The sequence below is a fragment of the Strigops habroptila genome, chromosome 10, assembly GCF_004027225.2.
Source record: "Strigops habroptila isolate Jane chromosome 10, bStrHab1.2.pri, whole genome shotgun sequence".
Lineage (NCBI taxonomy): Eukaryota > Metazoa > Chordata > Aves > Psittaciformes > Psittacidae > Strigops > Strigops habroptila.
Window position 1 is genome coordinate 16085708 of NC_046359.1, and position 23937 is coordinate 16109644.

The following is a 23937-nucleotide window of genomic DNA, read 5'->3' on the forward strand; positions in this document are numbered from 1 at the left end:
ATAAACATGTTTCCTTTTTAATCTGCAAACTCGTATGTTCTACCACAGCCAGTAGTGTCCTTCTGGATTTGGCCCATAGGCTCCGAAGGCAGTACCTGTAACAGCTAGCATGAATTTTGGTTCCTTGAATCTACACGAACTACACCCAATAAGCTTATACGGGCTTTATTCAATTGCATCTTAAAAATCCAGATTCTCTCTTATGTTCCCGGGAACACTAGCTCTTCATCCTCTTCCAAAAGTGACCCAACCCAAATTGTGGAATACCAAAAACACAGCCTATTACAGAAATCCAGATGCAAAATCAGTGGCTTTGACCCCACTCCAGAGCAGTAATGGCAAGTAAATCTCTACACAGAGGTCATTTGTTAGTAGCTTGTAACTTACAACTAGTAGCAAAGAAAACAGCACTGTCTGTACCTTTAGAAGCCTAACTGACGTTCCAGTGGATATTTTTCAAGGCAAGCAGAGATTTTAAGTAGTTTTTTCTTTTTTTTTAATGCTAGAGCAGCAGCATATGCAAGAATAAAAAAAATATAAAAAAAAAGGGGGGGGGGACATGAAGAAAACTAAAAAGTAAACTTAAAAGTATTGAAGTTTGTTAGCAGCAAACCAGGTGATACTGCTCCCCACTGCTCTCTACAAGAGTTCTTTTCACAAAATGCATAGTGAAGCTTGCAATCTTAGTGAATCAAAAAATCCTGGAATGGGGGGAGGTTCTTGCTCAGTATGAAGGAAGTTTCTCAACTCTTTCTCCAAAGAGAAGATCCTCAAAATTGATATTTCAGAGTAAATATGCTGAAAAGTGTTTTTAGAAACCATTTTGTCCTGCAGAAAATGGTCATGTTTAATTCAGTTCACAGATAACAGTTCTCTACTGATTTTCTTGTTTCTCCTATTCATTGTCAGGCATTTGTCTAAACAGTGGATCTCTAAACCAGAGATGAGGGTTCCCTTTTTCAGTAAGGGGGACTCCCTCTTCTCCCCTTCCCACCCACCATGAGTGAGTATCTGGCTACTGCCTCCCCTTCCCTTTCTCACCATGTATCTCTCCACAATCAGAACATAATGATCTGGGTTTACCAGAGTCCTGCAAGTGGTATCAGATAGACAGGCCCTTCCACTTGAATCTCTCCCAAACCCTGGCTTCCAACAGGAAGAGCCTTGCATTCTCTGCGAGATGCCTCCCAGAGATCCCCATCTCCACCCAGCACCTTTTCCTTCCTTCTCTCAGAGAATCCAGAGAGGAGCTGCTTTTCCACCTTTTCTTATCTCAGCCAGGTTTTCAGGGAGGAGGCAGCTGGGGGGTAGGGGAATGTCTCTGCTTTGAGCACCATGGCTTCACCTGAATTGTAGTCACAAATCCTATGGGAAGAAAGGACACATAGAGACATGTGCAAAGTGACATGCCTAGGGTTTCCCATTTCCAGACTTACACCCCTCTCATCCAGTTTGACAGCCACATGATGTAGTCCATTAACAGAACTTTCCCACTTCATCATTTTTAAAGTATGCAAGACATGAGAACCAGCAGAAATTGATCTGGAGCAAGGTGTGCAAGGTCCCTAAATGAGAAAAGGGGAAACTAAGCCAAAACCATATTTCTAATCTCAAACAACTTGATACAAAGATCTGTTTATTACCCAACAACATGACAGTATATATACAAAGACAGTGTGGAATGTGACATTTACAGGAAATTTCAGTACACATCATGCACAGATACTATTGCAATGTTATTTGAATAGTTCCAGAATGTTAAGCTGAATAAATATTCCTTGCTTCAAAAAAATCATTTTTACTTTTACATAAAAATATATAATATTGCACTCTTTACAAGGCCAATAGTTTTGCATATTGATTTGTAACAAGTGGAATTCTACTTTATAAAAATAAGCCTTTGTGAGCAACACCCCAAATCAGGGAGCACAAAAAGACCCCCAAACCACAATATTTGTGTGGATTTTTTTCTCTTAGATAAAGCACATCACTTCAACATGAGCTAGGAAGCTTTTCAGTCTGTATTTGGACCTTACATTAACATTTAGACAGTGAAAAACATGACTAAAGCCAACCCATACAACGCTGCTACAATATACACAGTTTAAAATTCAATTCATACAGTATGTAGCCACTTGCTTAATTAAACCAGAGACCAGGTAATGTGCCACGGACCATGAGAATATTTCTTAAGTTTTTCTAGTTTGAAAAGTTCTTCAGTTAGGAAGTTACAAGAATTTCTGAAGACTGTTTGGAATTTTCAAAAGCGGAAAGATTCCCTGTGTGTATGTTGTCTTCCTCACAATTTGACAATTTCATATACAATGCTGTGAAGGCAGATGAACCCTCACATGAGAAAACATAGCGGTTCATCTGTATGGCAAGAGCAGAGTATGCCAATGATCAAAAAGTAAAGCAATTTAAAAGAAAAATGACATCAGACTTGCGGAGCACTCTTGTTTTACCATTCACATAACCGGTAGGCACTCATTTGTGGTGTCAGGCTTAGGGGTCTTCAAATCCACCAACTGACATGCTAATTTTTGATCCGGCCTAAGAATTCAAATGTTAAGCCTTTATGGAGGCTTATTTTCCTTCCCCTCAAAAAAATAGCACCTAGGAATAAATAACATATTTGCACAGTGTATCTGTGTAAACTCTCCCAAATCACCTGACGCCTATGAACATTGATTATTCAAGCAGTTAGATTCAAACATTTTACGGTGTATTGAACTTCAATGACACTAGAACAGGAGCACGTTTGTGCCTTCCTTAACACCATTTTTAGAGCTCTGAAAGATAAGCTGTGGGTATATATAACATATTTTGCCACAGAATTGCAAAAGCTAAGTGTTGCAAAGGTTGGGAGTTAACACCACATTAACAAAACCAAAACATGATCTATTACTTTGTGATGCCATGAGGTGTCTACCCATCACTAAAGACAAATTTTAATTTTGCCTGTTGCAGACTATTATGCTAACAGAGAAGATGACAAAAATTACAAATATAAAGATAACAGAAATTCAACTTTTAGCATTACAATACCATAAGATGGTGCAAAAAGCACCTACTGAGTTCTTTGCTTCTCAAAAAAGCAATTTTAAGTGGCCTTGGATTTTTTAAGTTTTGGGTTGCTTATCCCAGATCTAACTATACCACGCTCAACAAATCAGATATACATATGCTGACATTTTAATAGATATTTACAGAACTTAACGCTGCCGATATTTTACAACAGAAAAGGGGGAAAAAGCATTATCAGTTATTTTTTTTAAATACTTCTGTTCAAGAAGTGATTTAAAAAAATACTATTATGTTTTATATTGCAGCATTTGACTTGTATGTTAGAGCATTTACGAGTCACTTTGCTGGTATTGCAGTATATGACCAGAGCTTCCTGGTGACCTGGATATGCTTCAAGTTTGTGCATGCACATACATAATTTTACAACCACCTTAGACTGCTCTTTTTCAAAGATCTGTTCAGTCATTCTAGAGACATTCAAACTACTTCAAAATCCAGTTAAATAAGAGATTCTATAATCTATTTTGGATTTAAAGTGCATCAGAGATGAGTTAGCGGCGAAAATTGTCATCACCCAGCCGCATAGCTGCTAAGGAATGAATAGAACATGGGTAGCTTCAAGCGCTGCTGGTCCTTGCGACACCAAGCTATAACGTTCCCATCACTATTAGCTGTGAACAAGTGATGACCATCACAGGAAAATGTGAGGCTGAAAAACAAGAAGACAATCTATTTTTATAATAGATTTGGCTATTTAAAATGCTAGAAGACATAAAAACCCCTTAAGAGTATAGCCAACAAAGATTAGCTCTCCGGAGAGACCTAGTGAGTACCTTTACATAGTAATACATTTGTATATACCCACTTACTCATTTTTATAACCAAAAGGCTGAACTACAGCTTTGTCCAACAGTTCAATGCGCAGTTTAGTACTTATTTTGTTGCAGTGTCAAAGAAAAGCGTAGGATCAGCATCAGAATCCTACTCTCTCTCTGGGCTGCCCCTTCTACTTCTGAAAGAAAGGCTTTTCAGCAACCGAACTCTGTGGCCTCTGAACCTGCTTGCTGACAAAGGCAGAAACTAAATCCGTCAGATTTCATGGCACAGCATAGGACTTTTCTTCAGCCAGTCATTTCTTGAGCTATAACAGTAGTAAAGCCCTTCAGTCATGCTATGGGTAGTGTTAGAGAGCATGAAGGTCTGCATCCGTTTTGTGTCTCATTTAAACAGGAAACTTTAAATTATTAAATAGCCACTAAATCATTATCAACAAGCTTTGTGAAATATGCTTCTTAAAGGAGGTAACAAAGACAGTAACTGCTATCAGTCAATGTTTTTAATTTCTAAAAAACAGTGATTAGTGGTTTGGGTTTCAAATGATACTTCAGCAATGGTCAAAACATTTTTCCAGAGTGATTTGTTACTATGCTAACATTAAGATGATAAAATTTTGGCATAACTCTAAGACCTCTGTGCAGACTATTGTACCACTGGGGATATCAAAGACTCAATCCTCTGACTGTGCTCTGAAAACTCTTTGGCATGAGAGTAATTCTGCTTATATAAATCATCAAGGGGACTTGGAAAAAACTGCACAAGCACTCCAAAATGGCAGCTTCCAGGCTCCTCCGAGTTTCCTTTACTCCTTTCTCCACAGTTTTTCCCCCCAGCATCAGAAAAAAAAAATAAAAATAAAACAAAAAAGTCAGTGAAACTGTGGTGTTTTAACTTATTTCTGAGGGAGACAAAAACTCTGATCTATTGGAGTCTGACAGTTATCTCATGATTTTTACACAGATTCTGGGGAAAAAAATACTAGACTTAAAAAGAGTAGCTATTGTTCAGTTCTCAAGGGAATCCTGCTTATTTCTATCTGTCAGCAGCAAAACCTACTTATTAGTGCCATTACAAATACAGTACGCTTGTGCTTATTTTGCTTTCATGGACAATTAGCAGGATTGCATTGTTCTTTTTAGACATGGGTGTTTACCTCCTGTTCTCATGTCAAATCCACGTTTAACACTCAAGGCTATTTTGTCGTGTTTTTGTTTCTTGTTTTTTTCTAAAGAAAAATATCCATTTATTGTATACTGAAGATCTTTTTACCTTACAATAGGTTTGGCTGACTTCGAAAATGTTATTTCTCGTACTGGCTTCAAGTCCCATGTACTCCATAGTCTGAAAGAAAGTAATTTTTCTCCACATTTAATTTTACAAACATTTCAGTGATAAACAATCTATTTAGCAACTGTTAAGATCAGAAACTGAACAACAGCTTGTCCACCTTCTTCAAAGCCAACGATCAGCATGACGTTTGGCTACATGCTCTCAAACTGTGAGCCCAAGTTCTAAGGCATTTTAACAAAAATATTTCAAATGCTTACCTTACAACTCCATTTTCAAGCCCCCCTGCAATCACATTGACAGACACTCCTTCAGGCTGGTTAGAGAAAGCAACAGAGCAAATACTTTCCCTGCAGTGTACATGTCCCACGAGATCACCGTTAACAGTCCAAAGTCTCAAATCACTACCCCCTCCAACTGCAACAGAACATAGCATAGGAACATTAAAAATAAATCTAGACCACAGGTAGGTCTATGCAACAGAATCTTTAAGTGTTAAAGAATTAAACTCCTTGAAATATCACAAGGTTTAAATGACTTGGAGTGATGTGTTATGCAGTGAACAATTACCTCTTCCTTCCTTTTGTGACAGGGAGCATGCAAACCACCAAGCCACTGCAGTGATTTAGAAGATATCACTTCATGTTTATGGAACATTGTACTTACAAAATGCTATGTGAATTTAATGACCAATTTTCATGTACTAACAGAAAAGCACTAAGAGCTTCCCTGGAATTCATACTATCTGCTTTAAACAGCTAGTTCTTGCACCCTGGCTTGCATTTTAAGTAAAATGCTTAGAAGTAACAAGCACAGTTATCTTACCTGGTTATCTAGGATTATTTGATTCTGTTAAAGAACTAGCAACCCAGCTACTGCTTTGTCTTAGAAAGGATTGAAACTCATGTCTCTTGCCAGTTAAATACAATCTTTTCCAGAGAACAAAACCAAAAAACAAAAGAAAATCAAACCCCCCCCAAAAAAACCCCAAACCAAAAAAACCACAGCCCAAAAAAAAACCAAACAAAAAAAACCCAAAACAAAAAAAACCCCCAAAATACCAAACCACAACCAAATCCAACCTGATTTGTGAGCTACAGAAATGGAGTTGAAAATCTCCATGTCAGTTTGAAACTTAAATACTAGGTTTCTGAAGCTATCAAATAATTTTCCCTTGTCCTTTAATACCACAGACTTGTACTACTTTGCTTCTCCTCCCAATTTGGAACAGTATTAGTTTCAGTTTAGTCTGTGGAGGACTACAGTAAGAAAAGGTGACTAAAAGATATTGCACTATGCAAGGCCCATCTTACTCAAGGCAAAAGAGAAAGAAGATTGCTGCAAAGTGAGAATTGGGTCGATAACCGTCTTCTAACAATACGGATAAACAAAATTAAGCTCTCTTCCTTTTTATTCTGTGCCTCCTTGGATCAATGGAACAATATTCTGGCATTTAGATGGAGCCTATTCCCCACCCACTCCCAAGATAACACAATACACTCAGGTATCCTTATAGACAGCAAAATGGTGTGAGGACTTGGACTTGGCCCTGCTTTACAGATACTAAGTCTTGCAGCATGCAGTCAATCTTCAAGTCAATGAGCATACCATTTACAAGACACTCAAAAACCCACTGCTCAAACAGGTCATAATGACCTCATTGAGATACAGGACTCTGTGGAACACAAGACAGTACAAAAACCTGGTTTAAAATAAGATGGGGGAGGATCTATGCTTGCTTCTAGGGATATGGAAGCATTTAAAGTGATCAAGTGAATAACAATTCTGTTGCTCTGTAATACACTACTCCCCTGAAGAACTGCACCTTTGACAGCAAGTCTCCTAAAATGAAAGCAGCCAACTTCACAGAATTTAGGTCTCCCAAGAATCTGGGAGATTTAAAGTCTTTTTATAAAGAGATCAAGCTGTTAGCTTTTATATCTCTCTATTTATTCCACCACCTACCTAATAATTTCTGGATAAATTATGTTACTATGTAAAAAAAGAGTGCTCCTATTTGACCAAATGCATCCTCAGATGATTAACGCACACTCAGTAACTAATTTAACAGCAAGACTCATGATATAGTTGGTCTGCAAGACAAAACAGTTTTCTCCACTAAAAAGTATACCTGAATCACAAACTGTTGCAATATCACCAGTTGTTTCGCTAGCTGAAACTGCAGTCACAGGACTCTTGTGTCCAGCCAGACTCTGGACATAGCACAGCCTGAAGAAAATAAAGAAAACAAGCCTTAAGTTCAGACTCAAACACAGAAAAGGTTCTTTGAGGAAAATATTCAATCAGCATTTGCATGATGATGGTAGTTTTCATATTCATTATAGAATTCCAGCACTGTTCATGGGGAAAAAAACAGTAAGGGTTTGACCTCACATTGAGATATACACAGAACAAACTGAGTTAACTTGAAAAGGGTAAAGATACCCTTGAAGCTAGAGAACAGGCATTTAAACTAAAGCCATTGGAAAAAGCTACATATGTACTTGTACCTGTTCAAATCCCATATGATGCAGGTTCCATCTTTGCTGACACTTATCATTATACTGTACGGTTTGCACACAAACAAGCTTGTTATTTCTGCTGTGTGACCATACAGATGGACTTGCGATTCCATTTCTATCTCTGAAGGCTGGAAAAGAACAAGGTAAAATATGAACTCATTAAAAAAAAAAAAGTTTGTTTTTGCTGTTGTGGTGTTGTTCCGGGATTTTTTTTTCCTCCTGAAAAGGATAAGCCTAGGGACAAGTTTCATTCTTAGATTTCAAAAAATGGTTCCTATTGCTTTTAATGATGCTGTTGATGCTTTAGTGTTACGTTTACTGCCTTATAATGTGATCATTAATGTTCAGCTTTTTGCTTCCAGTGCATTAGTCTAAACAAACATTTTGATGTGGCCCAATGAATCGAAATGAACTATTGTACTTCTGTCTCAATTACACACCTCGAAATTGGATGATTTGTTTTCTACAAGACTGCCATTTCCACATGACAGCAAAATGACAGTCTCAATATTTTAGCATCCAGAGGAAGCACTTGGAAATAGAAGGGAAACTCAGCTCAGCACGTATTGCTTTGTGTACAGGGAATTATTGGGAATTCCTCAAATTGGTGCCAAGTCCTTCAGTGATGCCAAGATGGAAAAATACACAGGAAGTCAATTTAAATATAGAAACTTCCAGATGAAAATTAAAGCAGCAAATTTAACACTAAATAATACTTCTTACTCAAGTTATATAATTTGAAATGATTCAGACTTCCTGACAACTGGGTAAATTGAAGGAGCTGCTTAATCAGAATACTAATGCTTTAGGACAACTGGCTGTACAGAGATTAGAACAATCTTTGTAAAAGGACAGAGCCTTTTTCTGCTTGTTTCCTCACCTTTTTAGAATTTTAGCAGCAACTATGTTAAGGTCTAATAAGTTATTAAATAATTACCTAATGGCTAAAATAACATCCCCTTTTTACTTCCCACTTGCTTTTTGATAACAACCACTAAACCAATATTCAGGTGTGGTAAAACATGCAGGTATGCATCTACCTTGAAATAGCAGTTCTTTCTGCTGGCTACCCCAAATGATCACCTACAGCATTTGAAAGGAGAATTTAAACAATCAGTGCCCAGTTTTACTCAAACAGATCATTAAAGAGTGCTCTCTTTCTGTTTGCAAGACAACCCCAATAGTCAGCAAATGGAGGCTGGAGTACTTTGTACAACCAGAAACCCTTGGCTGAGGTTTTCTTGAAGGTATGACTTATTGTCAAGATAGATCACAGTTTCAAAGCAGTACTTCATTGGTTTATGACCATCTTAAAGGCTAGGAAAAAACAGAGCAACTGAGATACAGAACAGAGGTATTTTTGAATTCTGGCAGCATGCTTTTGAATTCTCATATTCAATTAACAACATGATCTGTTTTATGCCTATGCATTGAAATTTTAAATGTGAAGCAGGGCACAATATTCATGTTTCAAGTACTGCATTATAACACACAGTTCGCTTTATCACCGAACAGCTGACAAGATGCATACAGAACAGATGCTAGGAAGCACATTTGCATTCCCTGCAGCCCTGACTTGGGTAACTGAACTCAACAACAGGAGCTACAAAATTGGCATACGGTCAGTCTGCCTGGGGCATGTAAAACTGTCAGCACTGAGAAATTCAGCAAAGAGAGTCTCAAAGAGAACATCTGCGCAGCTGAACAAAAATCATTTGTTTGTAGGAAATGCAGGGAAACCCCACTACTAGTTTTTTAACATTGCAGAAGGCAAGTATATGGAATTTCTACTTTAGTACACCAAAAACCTTTTAACCGGCATCCAAGTCTCAGTACAGGTTATTTACAAGTTCACTATTCTGGTGAGCAGTTAAGGTGCCTGACTTCAGATCCAACTGACTGAAGCTTGACTTGCTTGAACTGTTTGTGCTCTTCCCAGTCTAAGCGTCTGCTGTTTGCCACCACTGAAAACAGGAAACTGGATAGGCATAGCAGATCATACCAAGGTTCCTTCTAGCCCATACTAATGCAGTGATTCAAGAGCATCAAGGAGCACAATACTATAAATGTGTCTGCCAATACCTGTATCTGCATTAACCTAAATTCAAGAATTCAGTTTAGTTACTACAGCTCATCCTACAGAAACCTAAAAGTTACCTTTCGAGAAAGCTGCAAACTCTTTGTTAAAACCATGAAGAGTAGAAGTTACTGTTGGCAAAGTCGGACAGAACTCAAACTCAGTCTGAACCAGAAGATGCATTTCAATTTCTATTTATGCTTTTATACCATGGTTGTTACCACATGGTTTTAGGGTGATCTCTACTAGTATCTCAGTATCTTCCACTAATGCATTAAGTAATACAAGTTACTTTTCTTCCTTCCCTCCTCGCAGCTTTTCCCCTTGGGGAATAAGACAAAGTGAAGAAAGAAGCTTTGTGGTTAATATATACATTGTCTGAGATTTCATCCTGGCTTTTCATAGTCTAAGTGTCTTCTGCATTTGAAATGTTTACTTTGGGAAAATGCATTCCACCGTTTCAATTAAGGCTTTGAAAAGCTCTGTATCCTTCACAGGAATTACTCCTCAATGTAGGGGACTTCATTGTGCCAGAGTGCTTCAGTTCCAAGCCTTAGCCTGAATATAGTTGGAGCTGTATGTGTATTCAGATGATGGGGGCTGACTGGAGGCTAGCAGTATGAGCACATCATCTTAAGAAAAACCCACAAATAAACATGCTGAGACAAATCTATTTACCAATGTCAAAGAAATACTAAACAAGCACTTTAAATTTTTTGAAATCATATGTAGAATTAAAAAAAAAAAAAAAATCTAAATCTTTTTAGAAATTGTCCTGAATATAACAGTCTCCTTTTCTCACTTTTCCTGTTTAAAGAAAACCTGAAGTAGTGAATACAGCTAAATCCTTAAATATAAATCCTATCCAATGGAACTTACCGTATTGCTAGTAAATCTGTTCATATATGCTGTGATGACACCAGATTTACTGCCTGTGAACAGCTGACAACTGTCTGGCACCCAAGCACAACTTGTTACCTTGGAAAAACAAAACAAAGCCGGAAAAAATTAGAACAGAAGCTATTCTGACTGGAAAGACATGTAAAATACCTAAGCTAAAGAAATCCGTGAGTTAAAATATACCTGCTCTAGGTCATATTTGTTATTACTTCAGAAACCAAGCAAAAGGAAAATTCTGTGTAGCTCAGAATTTACAGCTAGAGCAGTGAATTACTGCAGACTTCTAGATCTACAGGCATATCATCAGCCAAAGTCTTTTGTGTAGAATCTCACCAAACACTGGAGCACAGAGATTATGCAGTGTTCCTCAACAATCTTTTAGACAATCTTTTCCAGAGGAATCCTAAACTAGAGAGGAGTTCTGCTTCTAATATGAAGCATCTATATTGTTTTCTTGTATTCATTTTTCTTGACCCAGAACTTAAGCTTTTATAAATGCACACCAATATTCCATAGGAGGTAACAGCTACAAAGATCGAAGGCATTCAAAAGGTATCTTTACCTAGTACAGGAGCACGTTCAGGGATGATACACACTGGAGTAATGAGACACACACTCCAAAGCAGAATCAAACATATTAGATAGTGGTGTTTGGATGCTCATCTCCAAGTAAAACGAAAGCAGGAGTACCTACTGCCAGGTCAGGCCACTACTTAAAGGAACAGTATTAAATTGAGGAAAAATCTGATTTTTTTACCTGATGGAACTGTGAACTCTGTATAAAGTTGACTGGAGGTTCACTTTGCTTGCTTTTCAGTCTTAAAATGTTATCAGCATATCCCCAGCTCAGGATAGCTGACCACTGAATATCTGTACTGTGCATGCTTCTCACACCTGAAGGAAGGCACACAATATTGCATCGCATGCAACCAAGAAGTTGATCACTTTTTTAGTCAACAATAAAAATCTCAGGTCCATGTTTTACCACAAGCTAGAATATAAAAACCCCAGAAGTTACAAAACAAGATATTTTCTGTTGAGCTATGGCTTAATCCATAGTGTATTATAAACAGCTTTCAGAAACTATGTAAACATTGAGCGTTCTTGAAAGACAGTTTGCAACCTGGACAAAGCTTTTTTGAAGAAATGTTGTATCTACTGAGAGTGGAGAAAAGGGGAAAAGGCTGATGATACTTCCCAGATAGAGGATTGATTGTTCATAACTTCATAGAATCATGGAATGGTGTGGGTTGGAAAAGACAAAGATCATCTAGTTCCAACCCCCCTGCCACAGGCAGGGACACCTTCCACTAGACCAGGTTGCTCAAAGCCCCGTCCAACCTGCCCTTGAACTCTTCCAGGGATGGGACAGCCACAGCTCCTCTGGGAAGCCTGTTCCAGTGTCTTCTCCTTCAAGGAGAAGGTCACTTACTTTTGTTATCAAAAATATCAACTTAGAGGATACCTCTACTGAAGTTTTGAAAATTGCAAGTAAAATCCACCCTCCAGGAAAGATACGACACATGGGGAAGCTGTTACTGGATTTATAAACCAGTATTTGGAAAAAGTGACTAAATTTGGGAAGTTAGCTGGAGAGTAACAGTAGCATTAGATTTAAATTTTTTTTTATGGCTCATTTTCACATGTATTGCACAAGTAGCGAATAAGCACAAATTCATACCTTGCTCCTTGCTATATATCATCAAAAGGCAAAACTTGCGGGACAAACCGCAGATAGCTTTAGTTGGTAAAGCCTGGAGAGAGCCAAACCTTTCTCCATGTGGTTGGCTAAAACAGACAACAGGATCTGGAGCACTTGGGGAACCGACATATTCTCCCCACTTCAAGCCTTTTATCCATGGTAATGGACTCTAAACCAAACACAGATAAGGTTCAAATTAAAAGGCTGTTAAAAGTTTTCAGAAAATGTTATTTCATTAGTAAGGGAGAATTATTCATATCACATTCCTGTAAGCAATGACATGGTAAAGGACTGTGCAGTATTCTAAAAATACTAGAAAGACAAGTATGAAGCACTGTAGTGTCATCAGGTGAACTATCAGCTTTAAGGGAGTTCTCTCACTTTAAGGGCTGAGGTAGCAAGCTTGCAGTTTAGGTAGTTTAGTGAAAAATACTTATTTCTTTAAGTGCAAGGATTCAGTTTCTCACTGGACTTTAGGGAAAACAAATATTTAAAGTGAAGAAAGTTCAACTTTGTCTGTAGGACAGTTCAGGATGGAAGAAAGCACAGTATGTGGTTACCTTCTATAGGTTTGCAGAGATTCCAGAATTCACCACTGAAAGTATGAAACTGGTTAAGTGAAATGCTTTTCAACACCTATTTGCTATAACCAAGAGTTCAGATCTTAGTTATAGACAAAATATAGATATATACAAAATGTATCAAATACATGAAAATAATTTTCACTATCACCTTGTGTATTTTCTTTACAGAACAATATGGGTAGGAAGATGCAGTTTTAGGGAGAAAATTGTAAACACAATGGTACAACAATTACAGCATATGAATGATAATTAAGCCATCTTGAAATCAAACTGACGTACTGGATATATTATTTCTTTAGTGTGTTCTCTGGTTTCTCTGAAAGCAAACTGCACTAGTAATCCCATGGCAGCAGGAAGTTCTCCTTCCATGATAAGCCTGGATCCAGGTCTGCTAACATGAGCTGCATGGAACAGCTGGCGAGGTGTTTGCCCATATGTTTTTATCATTGTTTCAAGAGCTCTTCTCTGAACAGGATCCTCAACAGCAGAAACATCCATCCCAAAGTAGGTCTAGAGAGGGAAAAAAAAAATAAAAGGGGAGAGGCAAGAATAAGGTTTGTCTTTGGGAAAGATCTCTCAACACATGCACGCAAATTTAGAGGCAGACTCTTCACTTGTTTGGTTAAGACTTGGACCAGAAGCCATCCCACAATGGCTGTGCTGACTAAAGAGCCACTGAGAACAGTAACCTTGTCACCACTTTAAAGATTTACCATGGGAGCTGCTCCCACGTGTATTCCATGACTCATTTCTGTCAAAGAGGTTCTCAGTAGACCTTTACCAATCTGTGCAAAACCAGACAGGTTGCTGATAAAGAAAAAAATTGGAAAAATTTGTTTTCTTTATCTTTTTAATTAAGATGTTAAAGCTCTGGTTGGGGGTGGGGAAGGAGAAAGAACCTTCATAGTTCAGGAGAGCAGAAGTTCTTCTTTCTACTTGTCTGTTTCATGCCTCTCTCTGTAGCACACTTTTCCTCAGTCACACTGACAAAGGCCTTGACTTTTCGCTTTAAAAAAACCCAGTGAACACACTCACACAAACTTAATATCCGAGATCTAAGGTAATAACTAGATCGATACTTAAGCACAAAAAAAGGAAGGAAAGCAGTTGGATGGCTACTTCAAAAGAAAAAGCCACCACTGACAAATACTACTGTTTTATTAGCTCTTTCAGCTATAGAATGAACAAATACATGGATAACATTTTAATGCATTTGAAACCAGGACTGCCTGGTTGAGCCAGCCTTGTGATAGTAAGGATTGAAGCTAAAGAATACAATCCAAGATATCTGTGTTACAATTAAGCAGCGAAACTCTGGAATTCTTTACATTTAATGAAGACTTATTTGAAATTAAATTCACTGGAGGGGAAGTTCTCATTAGAGGGACAAAGCACAAGATGTATAGGAAGGGAAGAACACAGGTAATGAGCTCAGGACAAACTGAACTATTTTAATTGTATCAAAAGCTGCAGCACAATCTGCCTAAATTAAAGGCTTCTCTGAATGACATGGAAGCAGGTACACGTAATACCTACGTACCACTGCAAACAACTATCCAGAAAGGCTGAACCCCATACCTGATCCCCCCCGCCTATTACAAGGCAAGAAAGGCAAACAAATTCACTAAGTCTCACAACAGTTCCTGGGATCTTATCAGTTCTGCATTGAAATGGTTAAAGCCTTTTCTTATTCAAGACTTCACAAGTAAGGGATCTTGCTTCATGCTGGATGTTTTCCAAGCAAGGCAGACCAAACTTTCTCCCATTAAGTTACTATGTACAATGAGCAAACACACTGCTTAACAAATACTTACTGCAGGATGAAAGACATTAATAGCCTGAACAGAGGCCTTGCCTTTTTGCTTATAACCAAACACCAAGTCAATCCAGTGACAGATTGTCTGGGAAACATGGTCAGACTCTAGGGCCTGACGATGAATCAAGATGAAGAGACGAGGATCATTACGAGCCCAGGGTGGAAGATTGACATGGTTAACTCTGTCACCATTTTGACGTACTCCAAAATCAAAACCTACAGAGAGGGGAGTAAATGTTACAACGTTTTAGTTGACAGTAACTTCAAAAAGGTCTTTATAGGGTTCTATGAAAGGTAGCCATTAAGCACGGAGATTGCTGATCAGCAAAGCAGCAAGCCATTAACAAGCCACCCCCCTCCAAACACATTCAAGCTCTACATATTCTTTCAAATGGAAAAATCAGACAACAGGAAATGCCTTTGCACCACTGACATAATTATGAAAAGACTTCCCTCAAGTCCTACATAACAGCTTTTTAGCATTTCCTGCAAACACGTGCCAGTTTCTCCCATGCATCTACTACTTAGTATATTCAGTCTAGGCATATAAATGTTCTCAGTTTCAACCTATAGGGTCAACTGTACAGCTGTTTTGGGAATATAGTTTTATCATCCTTCAGTATACCTTCTCTGTTAACTAGAAAGTCAGGAAGATAAAAAAATTCTGGGATAAGCTCCTTTACGTCAGTCATTGATTCATACGAAGACAGTCGCCAGGTTGTATTGGTAGAGTGAAAAGTTCTGTCTGGGATGTCAAAACTTTGATCTGTAAAGAAATCCAAACTGAATTTGTTACATCAATGGCAGACAGCATAACAGTTGCACATTTGCAACTTTGAAGTTAGTTAACTGCTCTCCGGTTAGCTTAGAACATTTAGAATTCTCTCTCAATTACTGTGTGTTACACATGGACTTAAGGTCAGCTTTTCATTCTACATTAAGTTATAAATGTAAGATGTACAGCTTTATAGTCTAGATTGATAATTTCAGAATGGGTCTACTGTGAAAGCATACCAGATTCCATTTTATTGAACTCAGCTATTTGGAATTGATAAACTATGCTAAACAGAGTAAGAAATAGCATTCCTGGGTCACTGGGACAAGGCCCAGATGTGAAAGGCAAATGCAAGCAAAAGTAACTTTACCTTGATAGGCTAAAAACATTTTAGTAAAAGGTGGCAGCCTAACTAGGAAATGAAGCACAGTTCCACTGTTGGAATAATGAGATCCATAGTGATATGGTTGTACAGGAGGCATTGGATCATCCTCTCGTGCTCCTTTACGGTACTCTTCTTCCAAATACTAGAAAAATAGTAGAAAAAAATCATAAACCTCCTACTTAGACTGCACTCCAGTAACAACAACAATAACAAAAAAAAGAGCTTGCCTAAGTTGTCTAGGAATAAAACTTGAAACTTTTAAAGGAACATACATTTAGAAGTGATTTGGAATCAAATAAACTGTCTAAAGACATGATCACTTTCACAATCCAGGTCAGTATCAGTCTTAAGCCAATTTAAATAACCTGTTTTCCATTATTTATTACTTTTGCTTTAGTTTTTCCCCTCGTTTTCTAAGGGGAGGAGACAGCGGAGTCATTGCAAAGGTTTTTCAATACTAAATGGAAAAAAAATATTTGCAAATAATACACTAAACCACGATGATATAGACATGTTTGAAGGTCCAGCTGCAGATGCTTTCACTCTCCAGCACCTTCTAATTTCCTACAGCCTTTAAAGCATTCCAAAGAGAAAAAAAAAAAAAAAAAAAAAAAAAATCAAAAAGCATTGCAATCATATTAGGCCATGTTAAAATAACAGCGTACTGGAGGGAAAACAAGTACTTTCTGTTATCAAATAAAGAACAGACTTAAGTTCCACAGAAGTAATCTCAAACAAACAGCAGTAAGTTATCTTTCTGATCTTTGGAGATATTTAAATGTATGTGTGGTCATATGTAAGAAGATACCAGTTTAACCTCCTCAGCAGTATCACATGGAAAGACTAAACTGATTTAGGATTTCAGGTACAAGAACAAAAGAGAGGTTCCAAGCATGTTATAAAACAATTACTAAGAAACATAGCATACTGAGAGTACCAGAGGCATAAAATACTAGATATGTGGTTTCTTTTCACCCCATCAATATATGTTAGAAAAATTAAAGCCTCTGTAACATTTATACACAGGAAAAAGGCAAGAAACAAGTTACCCAAATTACCTTATAAGTATCCACATAACGATCCTCTTTTTCTTTAGACTGCACAGCTATTGGTTTGACCAGATTTCTGTAACAGAAGTAGTACTGATATCTTGTCATTTTTATAAAGATGTTGATTCACATCATTTAATACTGCATTATTTTTAATAATGCCTTTAATATAACAAAAGTGACAAGCAAAATTTAATAGCACTTATTCAGAAAATAAAAAGACCACTTTTAGTTAGTGCTGAAGGCAAACTCAGATCCACAGGCCACCCCATAGCACAGAAACAGGCAAGTGAATGCAAAGTGCCTCTGTCAAATCAGAGGCATAATATAAAGGCAAAGATTTTGCGCACACACATTAAACTGGCTTAACAGAAATTTGTTAGGGTGGGACAATTCACAATGTAGACAATATGATTTTGTAACTGGCCAAGTAATGTACAACATTATTTCCTTTTCTTTTTAACTTTGACTAACTGGCCTGCAAGTCTTCAATCACATCAGTTTAAACATCCAGCTTTTATTTAACTCTGTGGACTATCCATATCCCATTAAGACAGTAAATAAGTCCAAATCATAGCATCATTTGATTATACACACTCATAATACTAGGCATTTTATTTAAATAACTGAGGTAAAGCAGCCACTTATTGTAAAAAGCCTAGAGTTATTACAGATCAGGCTTGTCCCTGAACAATTCCATTTGTGTATGTGTGCAGTTTAGTACAATGAAGTTAAAAAGCTATACTGGATGATCAGTTCAACTCTTTGGAAATAACCAGTTCCAAGCATTTCATATTACCTATACACCGATGGATCATTTAGGTCCAGCGTTTCATTGATGTAGTCAGAAAGTATAAAAGGAAATACTGGATACTGCATGAGATCATTGAAGGAACGGCCCGCATGTTTGTTTAAATGAGTCAGATATTCAAAGTTAGTAATCTGTCCTGTGCACCACAGGTGGGTCAAAGCAGTAATATTTCCATATTCCAAAAGGTTAGGCAAATTGTTAGTTAAGATGTTGTGGTACACATCATCACGGACCTAGAAGAAAACACCACAGATTTAATCATGTAATTTAAAAAGCTTCAAACTATCAAGACTTAGTAGGTTTCTCTCATTTTACACATTTCCAGATATCTGCTGTAATGCACTAATGTTTATCATTACTAAGATTCTTCTGTGTCTTAGTACATCATAGATGTGTTTTACAACATGACTGTGTTTGTCTAGCAGTCTAGCTGAGCAGTTTTTTCTAAGGTATTAGAATTTAATTAGTCCATGCAACAGGTCTCCTTAAAAACCAATGCATGAACATACATGTTAAGACGACAAAGCAAAATGCTTTGACACATTATGTATCAGTGCCACATTACCTTTGTGTTATCAAAAGCCAAGAGTAAAGTTCTGCCATTTGTTAGAAATATTTCCACGGCATTGTCTCTTAACTGCCACCAGCGCTTATGAACTTCCTTAATTTCCTCATAGGTCCAAGAAAATGATGCTGGTTCAGTTTCTCCATGAAAACTCTGCAGAATTTGCAATTAAAAAAGTTATTTTATACAGTGGATTTTTAAAGAATAAACCCTTCAATGCAGCCAACATGTAGCCACGTGTAAGGCAAACTTTAATTTTGCTGTGATTCGTTAAGACATTGTTGTGATTTTCTTCATACATGTTTCCCACCCTCCACTCTCCTCAAGACAGTGGACAGAACATCATATGCATACTCCTCAGTTGCTCCAGTTCCCTAACACTAACACATAATGCCATATTTTTGCTGGCTCTTAAGCTAAAATATTGGACAGCCAACCAGAGCAAGTAAAGCTTTGCCACAAATCCCAATTCTGACAGTTCTAGGAAAGACAAAGCAGCAAAACAGCTAGTACCATCTTAAATTACAGCAGCTGTGTGCTTAATGGATGCAAAGAAGAGCTCCCTGAAAACAGTTTTATGCTTTCAACAGTATAACCCATATCTTCTTTATTTTTCTGACATCTCTTGGATGTACAAACGTATACAAAGGCTCTGATGTATTATTTATCAAAAGGATTAGGTCAGGTCCAGTTTCCTCCAAGAGACAGTCCTCTCTTGTATAGGATAAGGGGAGAGCTAGAACATCCTATGCTGTAGAGTACAGCACAGTTCATACACTTGTGAGTTTCTGTACTTCCTAGTGCTCCAGCTTCCAGTAAGGAAAGTTATCTCAGGTGCAGACCAAAGCAAGCTCTGCACACTTACACCAATGAACTCGGAGCAACAAACAACATGGTGCAGAAGCCTCCCCACATCCCTCTTCCTTCCTTCTCAGCCCCAGGCCCACATCTTTGTTTTTTTCTATCACCAGTGATTCCACGGCCAGAGGCAACAGAAGCCTTGTCCAGAGACTGTAACTCTAGTACTAATCAGTTTGGCTGGCCTTTCCAGAGACCTCTGACTCTAGCATTCTGGCAATCTCAGTGGCAGTAGACAAAAGCTACTCATGGTCATAGTTTGGAAATATTAAGAGCTAGACAATATGCTCTAATACTTACCAAGTTTTCAATTGTGTCTGAAGCATTGTCTTCAACAAAATACATGCCACATTTTCCTGCAGGAAAAAATAGTTGTAAAAAGGTACATGATATTACTATTTGTATAATGCATCTTACTGTTATGTAAACAGTGTCCAAGGGTTAGGAATACTAAGAACAGTAACCTGGGTAAGACAGTACTTGACAGAAATACAATTTATCATTCCACATCTTTTACCAAGTTTAACTTTTAAAGTCTGCAACTTTAAAACTTAACTGCAGTCCAAATAGCACTCATGCAAATAACAGAGAAGAAAGGCAAAACCAATCTACAAAGTATACAATCCAGGCATCAGATCAATGACTTTAAAAAGAGCTGAGTTTATATATACAGAAGAATCTTACACAAAAATCTATTTACTAGGACTGAAAAATCTACTTACCTAGCAGCAGTTCTCCAGCAGTCTCTCTAGAAGGTGCTACACTTATACATCTTCGATTAACTCTGAAATATTTCAAAGTGTATTATCGCTTATGGATTTATGTACCTTTCAGCATGTACCCAAGACTAACAGCCTCAAAGGCTACAGTTGAAGACTTTTCAACACCATGATTCTAATGACTCAAATCCCAAGGAGGGGAAGAAAATAGAACCTCAACTTTCTACACTTGCACATACTGTATTTGTATTTATTTCTTTGTGTGCTCTCAGCTGTTATTTTAGGCAGTATTAGTGCCTGTAATAGATGGTAAATTGACACAACTGCAGACTTGAGTAGCACAATGGTAAAAGCAGAAAGGATGAAAATACTGTTTGCTTTTGAACACTGATGAAAGACCTACCAGATCTAGTAGCACTGCCTGTCTTAGATATCTAAGTGACAAATAAGAAATCCCATCAGGTTATCCCACAGAAGTCCCATCCCCATATCACACCAAATGGTATTTGCTTTTAATGATTTTTGAAGTTGTGGAGATAGATTAAGACTCAGAAAACATACATGTTGGTAACTCTGATCTTTTGCTCATGAGTATAGCAAGAGAGTCTTTTATCTCGCTTGATTATTTTTCAATGTTTATTTAGACAAAAAGGTAAGGAGAACTGTTTCACTGGAATAGAAGAAGGCAGGAAAGGGACGTAAGCGTTACTCTAACCCTACCTTATATGTTCACTTGCAGCTTTGTCCTTTACAGTAGAAGAGTGAGAAGAATGTGTTTTGTCTTCAAATAGATAAGATAATGGAGTTTTTATCATGCCTATAAAAAAACCCCACAAATAATAAGGCACTAATAGTCATTACAATTCAGATACACTCCTAGAAGGTGCTGTAATTACCTTCCTGTTTCTGCCTGTCTGGGAGAAGATACTTGTTTGGAATAGTCAGGTAGCACCTCTGCAAGCGACGCCTCTCTCTGTTTGGGCCCTCTGTTGGATCCAGTTGCCAAGAAGTTGGGTAATAGACTGGGTCATACCAGAGTGCTCTAAAGAAAAAAGGTAAGAGTATACATGTTTATTCATTCTGGTTTTCTTTAAATAGTAGAAAGGCAGGAGTTTCAGAGTAGCACACTGGGCAATTTTTTCTGAAAAAGTATCAAAAGACTGAATCTGTAGTTTATTCTCATAAGCTATCCCATTGACTGACTACTTACGAGCTACTATTGCAAGACTGCTCTTGCAGTTGCTAATTCTGATAAGAACAGCAATACAATGCGTCCAGTACTTTATTTTGAAAACTCTGCTGCAAGCATGGCGTAATACTAGTTCTGCAGTGGTAAAAATACCACTGTTTTGTTTCTTGTCAAGACATGTTTTGCACTACACAGATTAGTGAACACAATACCTAGATGCTAATGTGTAACATGACCCCCAAAACATTGCTATTCCATCCATGTAATGCCAGATATGGAAGTTTTATGACATTCTTCATTCTAGTAGGCAGAGCAAAATATATCTGCCAAAAAAGCTGTCTAAATGGCATAGAAACAGGACTTGGCTACTAACCCTAAAAAATAGAAGAATAAATCAAGTCTTGAAACATATGATATTAAAATGAGAATTACTTTTGCTAATCATCTACATTTCATGTGCCTCTAAGTAGAATGAGAAGCATGTGTCAGGCATCAAGTCTGTCTCTCACTTTTTCACTGAGATGAGGGAACAACTTACCGATCATGGGTAAGCTGCTGAACAAGTTCCTCCCAATGTCTGCTGGCACTTAGCTCTGCCTTATACATCCCCCTGATGTGCTGGATTACTTTCTTCCTTTCCATTCCTTGGGACAGAGACACAGCTTGCGTGATGTCTCCAGCTATTTTAGAAATGTCTTTAGATTTTGTATCCAGACGTTGAAAGAGACTAAGGAAAAAAAGTTGTTTTAAAATGTCAAATAAACACACTGAAAAGAGAAGGCAAGACACCAAAACGCCTTATAAGATAGTCAACTTGGCAATAGATACCCATAGTTCATTACAGCAGATGCAGAGCAGCTTAGCCTACATGATTTTCACAATACACACAAATACCTTCTGCCTCGTAGCCTTTCAAAAAAGCTATTATTTGTGGTCAGAGACAAGCCAAGCCATCAGAAGATCAACAGATATATATTAGCATGGTTTACTAGTTCATGTATAGTCATTATAATAAACATCTTAAGAACAGTAATTTAACACTGCTCAAAAGATATTTAACATAGTAAAGTCTTATCGCTTAACTGAGCTGACCTTTACAGCTATTAGTTGCCTACACTGAAACATGGGTGTGCATTTCAGATCTGATTTTTATGGCAAAACTTGCAGTGTAAATTAACAGAAAAAACCTCCTGATCTACCACAAGCTACCAAAATCCACATTATGCCAAATAGCAGCAGTCTACATAGCTCACAAAAGTGTTCAAATAATACAATGCTTTATTCATTGAAGATCAGTTGATTGCAGGGGCACCTGCCTTACATTTATTGCACAGCCCACAACAGGAGAGGTGATTGGACAGACACAACAGCATTAAAGCTATAGGTGAAATGCCAAATGAGCAAAAACTGATCCATGCAGCCCCGTTAAGGCAGCACTTACTTTTGCCGATTGTTAGCCATCGTCTTCTCCCAAGCAGCTTTGTTCACACCTTCTTCCATCTCATATTTCTTCTGATCCTGAATGAAAGTTTTATACATTACTTTTTTTTCTTAGATGGACAAAATAAAGAAGCAGAAGCTAAAGGATGTGCCAATTTAAAGGAAGACTGACAAAACTGTTCAACTGATACCTTCAAGGTATTTCAAACCATCAAGACATCATTTCAGTTACTACAGTTTTATTAAATTATATCTAAATTTTATATTTTTTTTGAAAGGAACCATAAAAAATTCTTTTTTCCCCCCAACGAGATACACCAGTAGCTAATTACAAACTTTCACCTTTGCCTGGGTTAAGTAGTGTTTTTAACCAAGAAGCTTCAGCATGTGCTTGCTGTGAAGCAATGAGTATGAGTGACAGAAGTATTCAGAACCCAAAGAGAGTCCCCAAAAGCATAAGCCATGCACCAAGCAAACAAAACCACTGTCTGCAGAAAAACTCTGACCCCATATTACAGAGAATTGTCTCAAATGTACCCACTTTTTGAAGTAAATTTTCTATTCACAAACCTCTTTCAAAGCTTTTATTAGATCTGGTTTTGGTCGTGAGCTCAGAGGAATGCATTTATAGCCACAACATTTCAACGTATTCACAAAGTCTCCTACTGTTCTTTGTTCTTCTTTGGTCATTTCATCACTGTGATTGTGCATTAACTCACATAAATAGAGCATTAATTTAGGTCCATGCTAGAAGATGAAAAGAAGGGAAGAGAGGAACACAGATGTATGTTTATTCTTATTTCCACAACACAACACTGAGCACATTTCTTCTTCAACTTTATTCCCTTTCCTACTCAGCCTGGACAGATTTCTTCTAATTCTTCTGTGACTTAAAAAAAAAAAAAAAAAGGGGCAAAAAAAAGCGGGGGAAAAAAAAAAAGCCTGTTTTAATGTTTGAAGACCAACTTTTATGAAAGTAGAAAACATGCTGAATATAATCCTCCACATGCTAGAACTTCCCCCATCATCTTGTGACTTTTCAAATGGCTCATAGGAAATCCAAGCTTCTTTCCCAAGTACTCAGCTCCTCCAGCCTTGTTTATACTTCAGGAAATATGCACCAGACACTCCTATTTTTGCCTGGCAGTAATGCTGCATCTTGTTTGAGTAATCAAATTAGAGCTGACCTAATGACGTTAAGCAGACACAGGGCATAAATGCACTCAACGTGACGCTCTCTCAAAGCAGTCACTTCTAGTGTATCAGCTCTTTTCTTGCTGGTAAAAGTGTCAATTGAATAACATATATGTGATCGGAAACACATAAGTGTCATAGGTTCATCCAATAAGAACTTTCTCTCCTTAGTATATAGTGAGTCAAGCTGTGGCCTGTCT

General features: G+C 37.6%; 1 protein-coding gene across 9 annotated transcripts in view; it reads right to left on the reverse strand.

Annotated features, from left to right (window-relative positions):
* Positions 1–1619: 1619 nt before the first annotated feature.
* Positions 1620–23937, reverse strand: part of LYST (lysosomal trafficking regulator) — an 82772-nt gene continuing 60454 nt past the window's right edge. For all 9 annotated transcript variants that reach the window (XM_030500279.1, XM_030500275.1, XM_030500274.1 and 6 more), the window contains 22 exons: positions 23114–23290; positions 22545–22621; positions 21642–21830; positions 20811–20956; positions 20635–20731; positions 19918–19979; positions 19496–19551; positions 18338–18490; positions 17761–18005; positions 16971–17037; positions 15898–16054; positions 15378–15518; positions 14751–14968; positions 13216–13446; positions 12332–12521; positions 11408–11544; positions 10630–10728; positions 7662–7801; positions 7283–7380; positions 5412–5568; positions 5134–5205; positions 1620–3736 (listed from right to left, as the gene is read on the reverse strand). In XM_030500279.1, coding sequence (XP_030356139.1) covers positions 3598–3736; positions 5134–5205; positions 5412–5568; positions 7283–7380; positions 7662–7801; positions 10630–10728; positions 11408–11544; positions 12332–12521; positions 13216–13446; positions 14751–14968; positions 15378–15518; positions 15898–16054; positions 16971–17037; positions 17761–18005; positions 18338–18490; positions 19496–19551; positions 19918–19979; positions 20635–20731; positions 20811–20956; positions 21642–21830; positions 22545–22621; positions 23114–23290 — 3048 coding nt within the window. In that variant the 3' untranslated portion in view covers positions 1620–3597. The remainder of the gene's footprint in view (positions 3737–5133; positions 5206–5411; positions 5569–7282; positions 7381–7661; positions 7802–10629; positions 10729–11407; positions 11545–12331; positions 12522–13215; positions 13447–14750; positions 14969–15377; positions 15519–15897; positions 16055–16970; positions 17038–17760; positions 18006–18337; positions 18491–19495; positions 19552–19917; positions 19980–20634; positions 20732–20810; positions 20957–21641; positions 21831–22544; positions 22622–23113; positions 23291–23937) is intronic.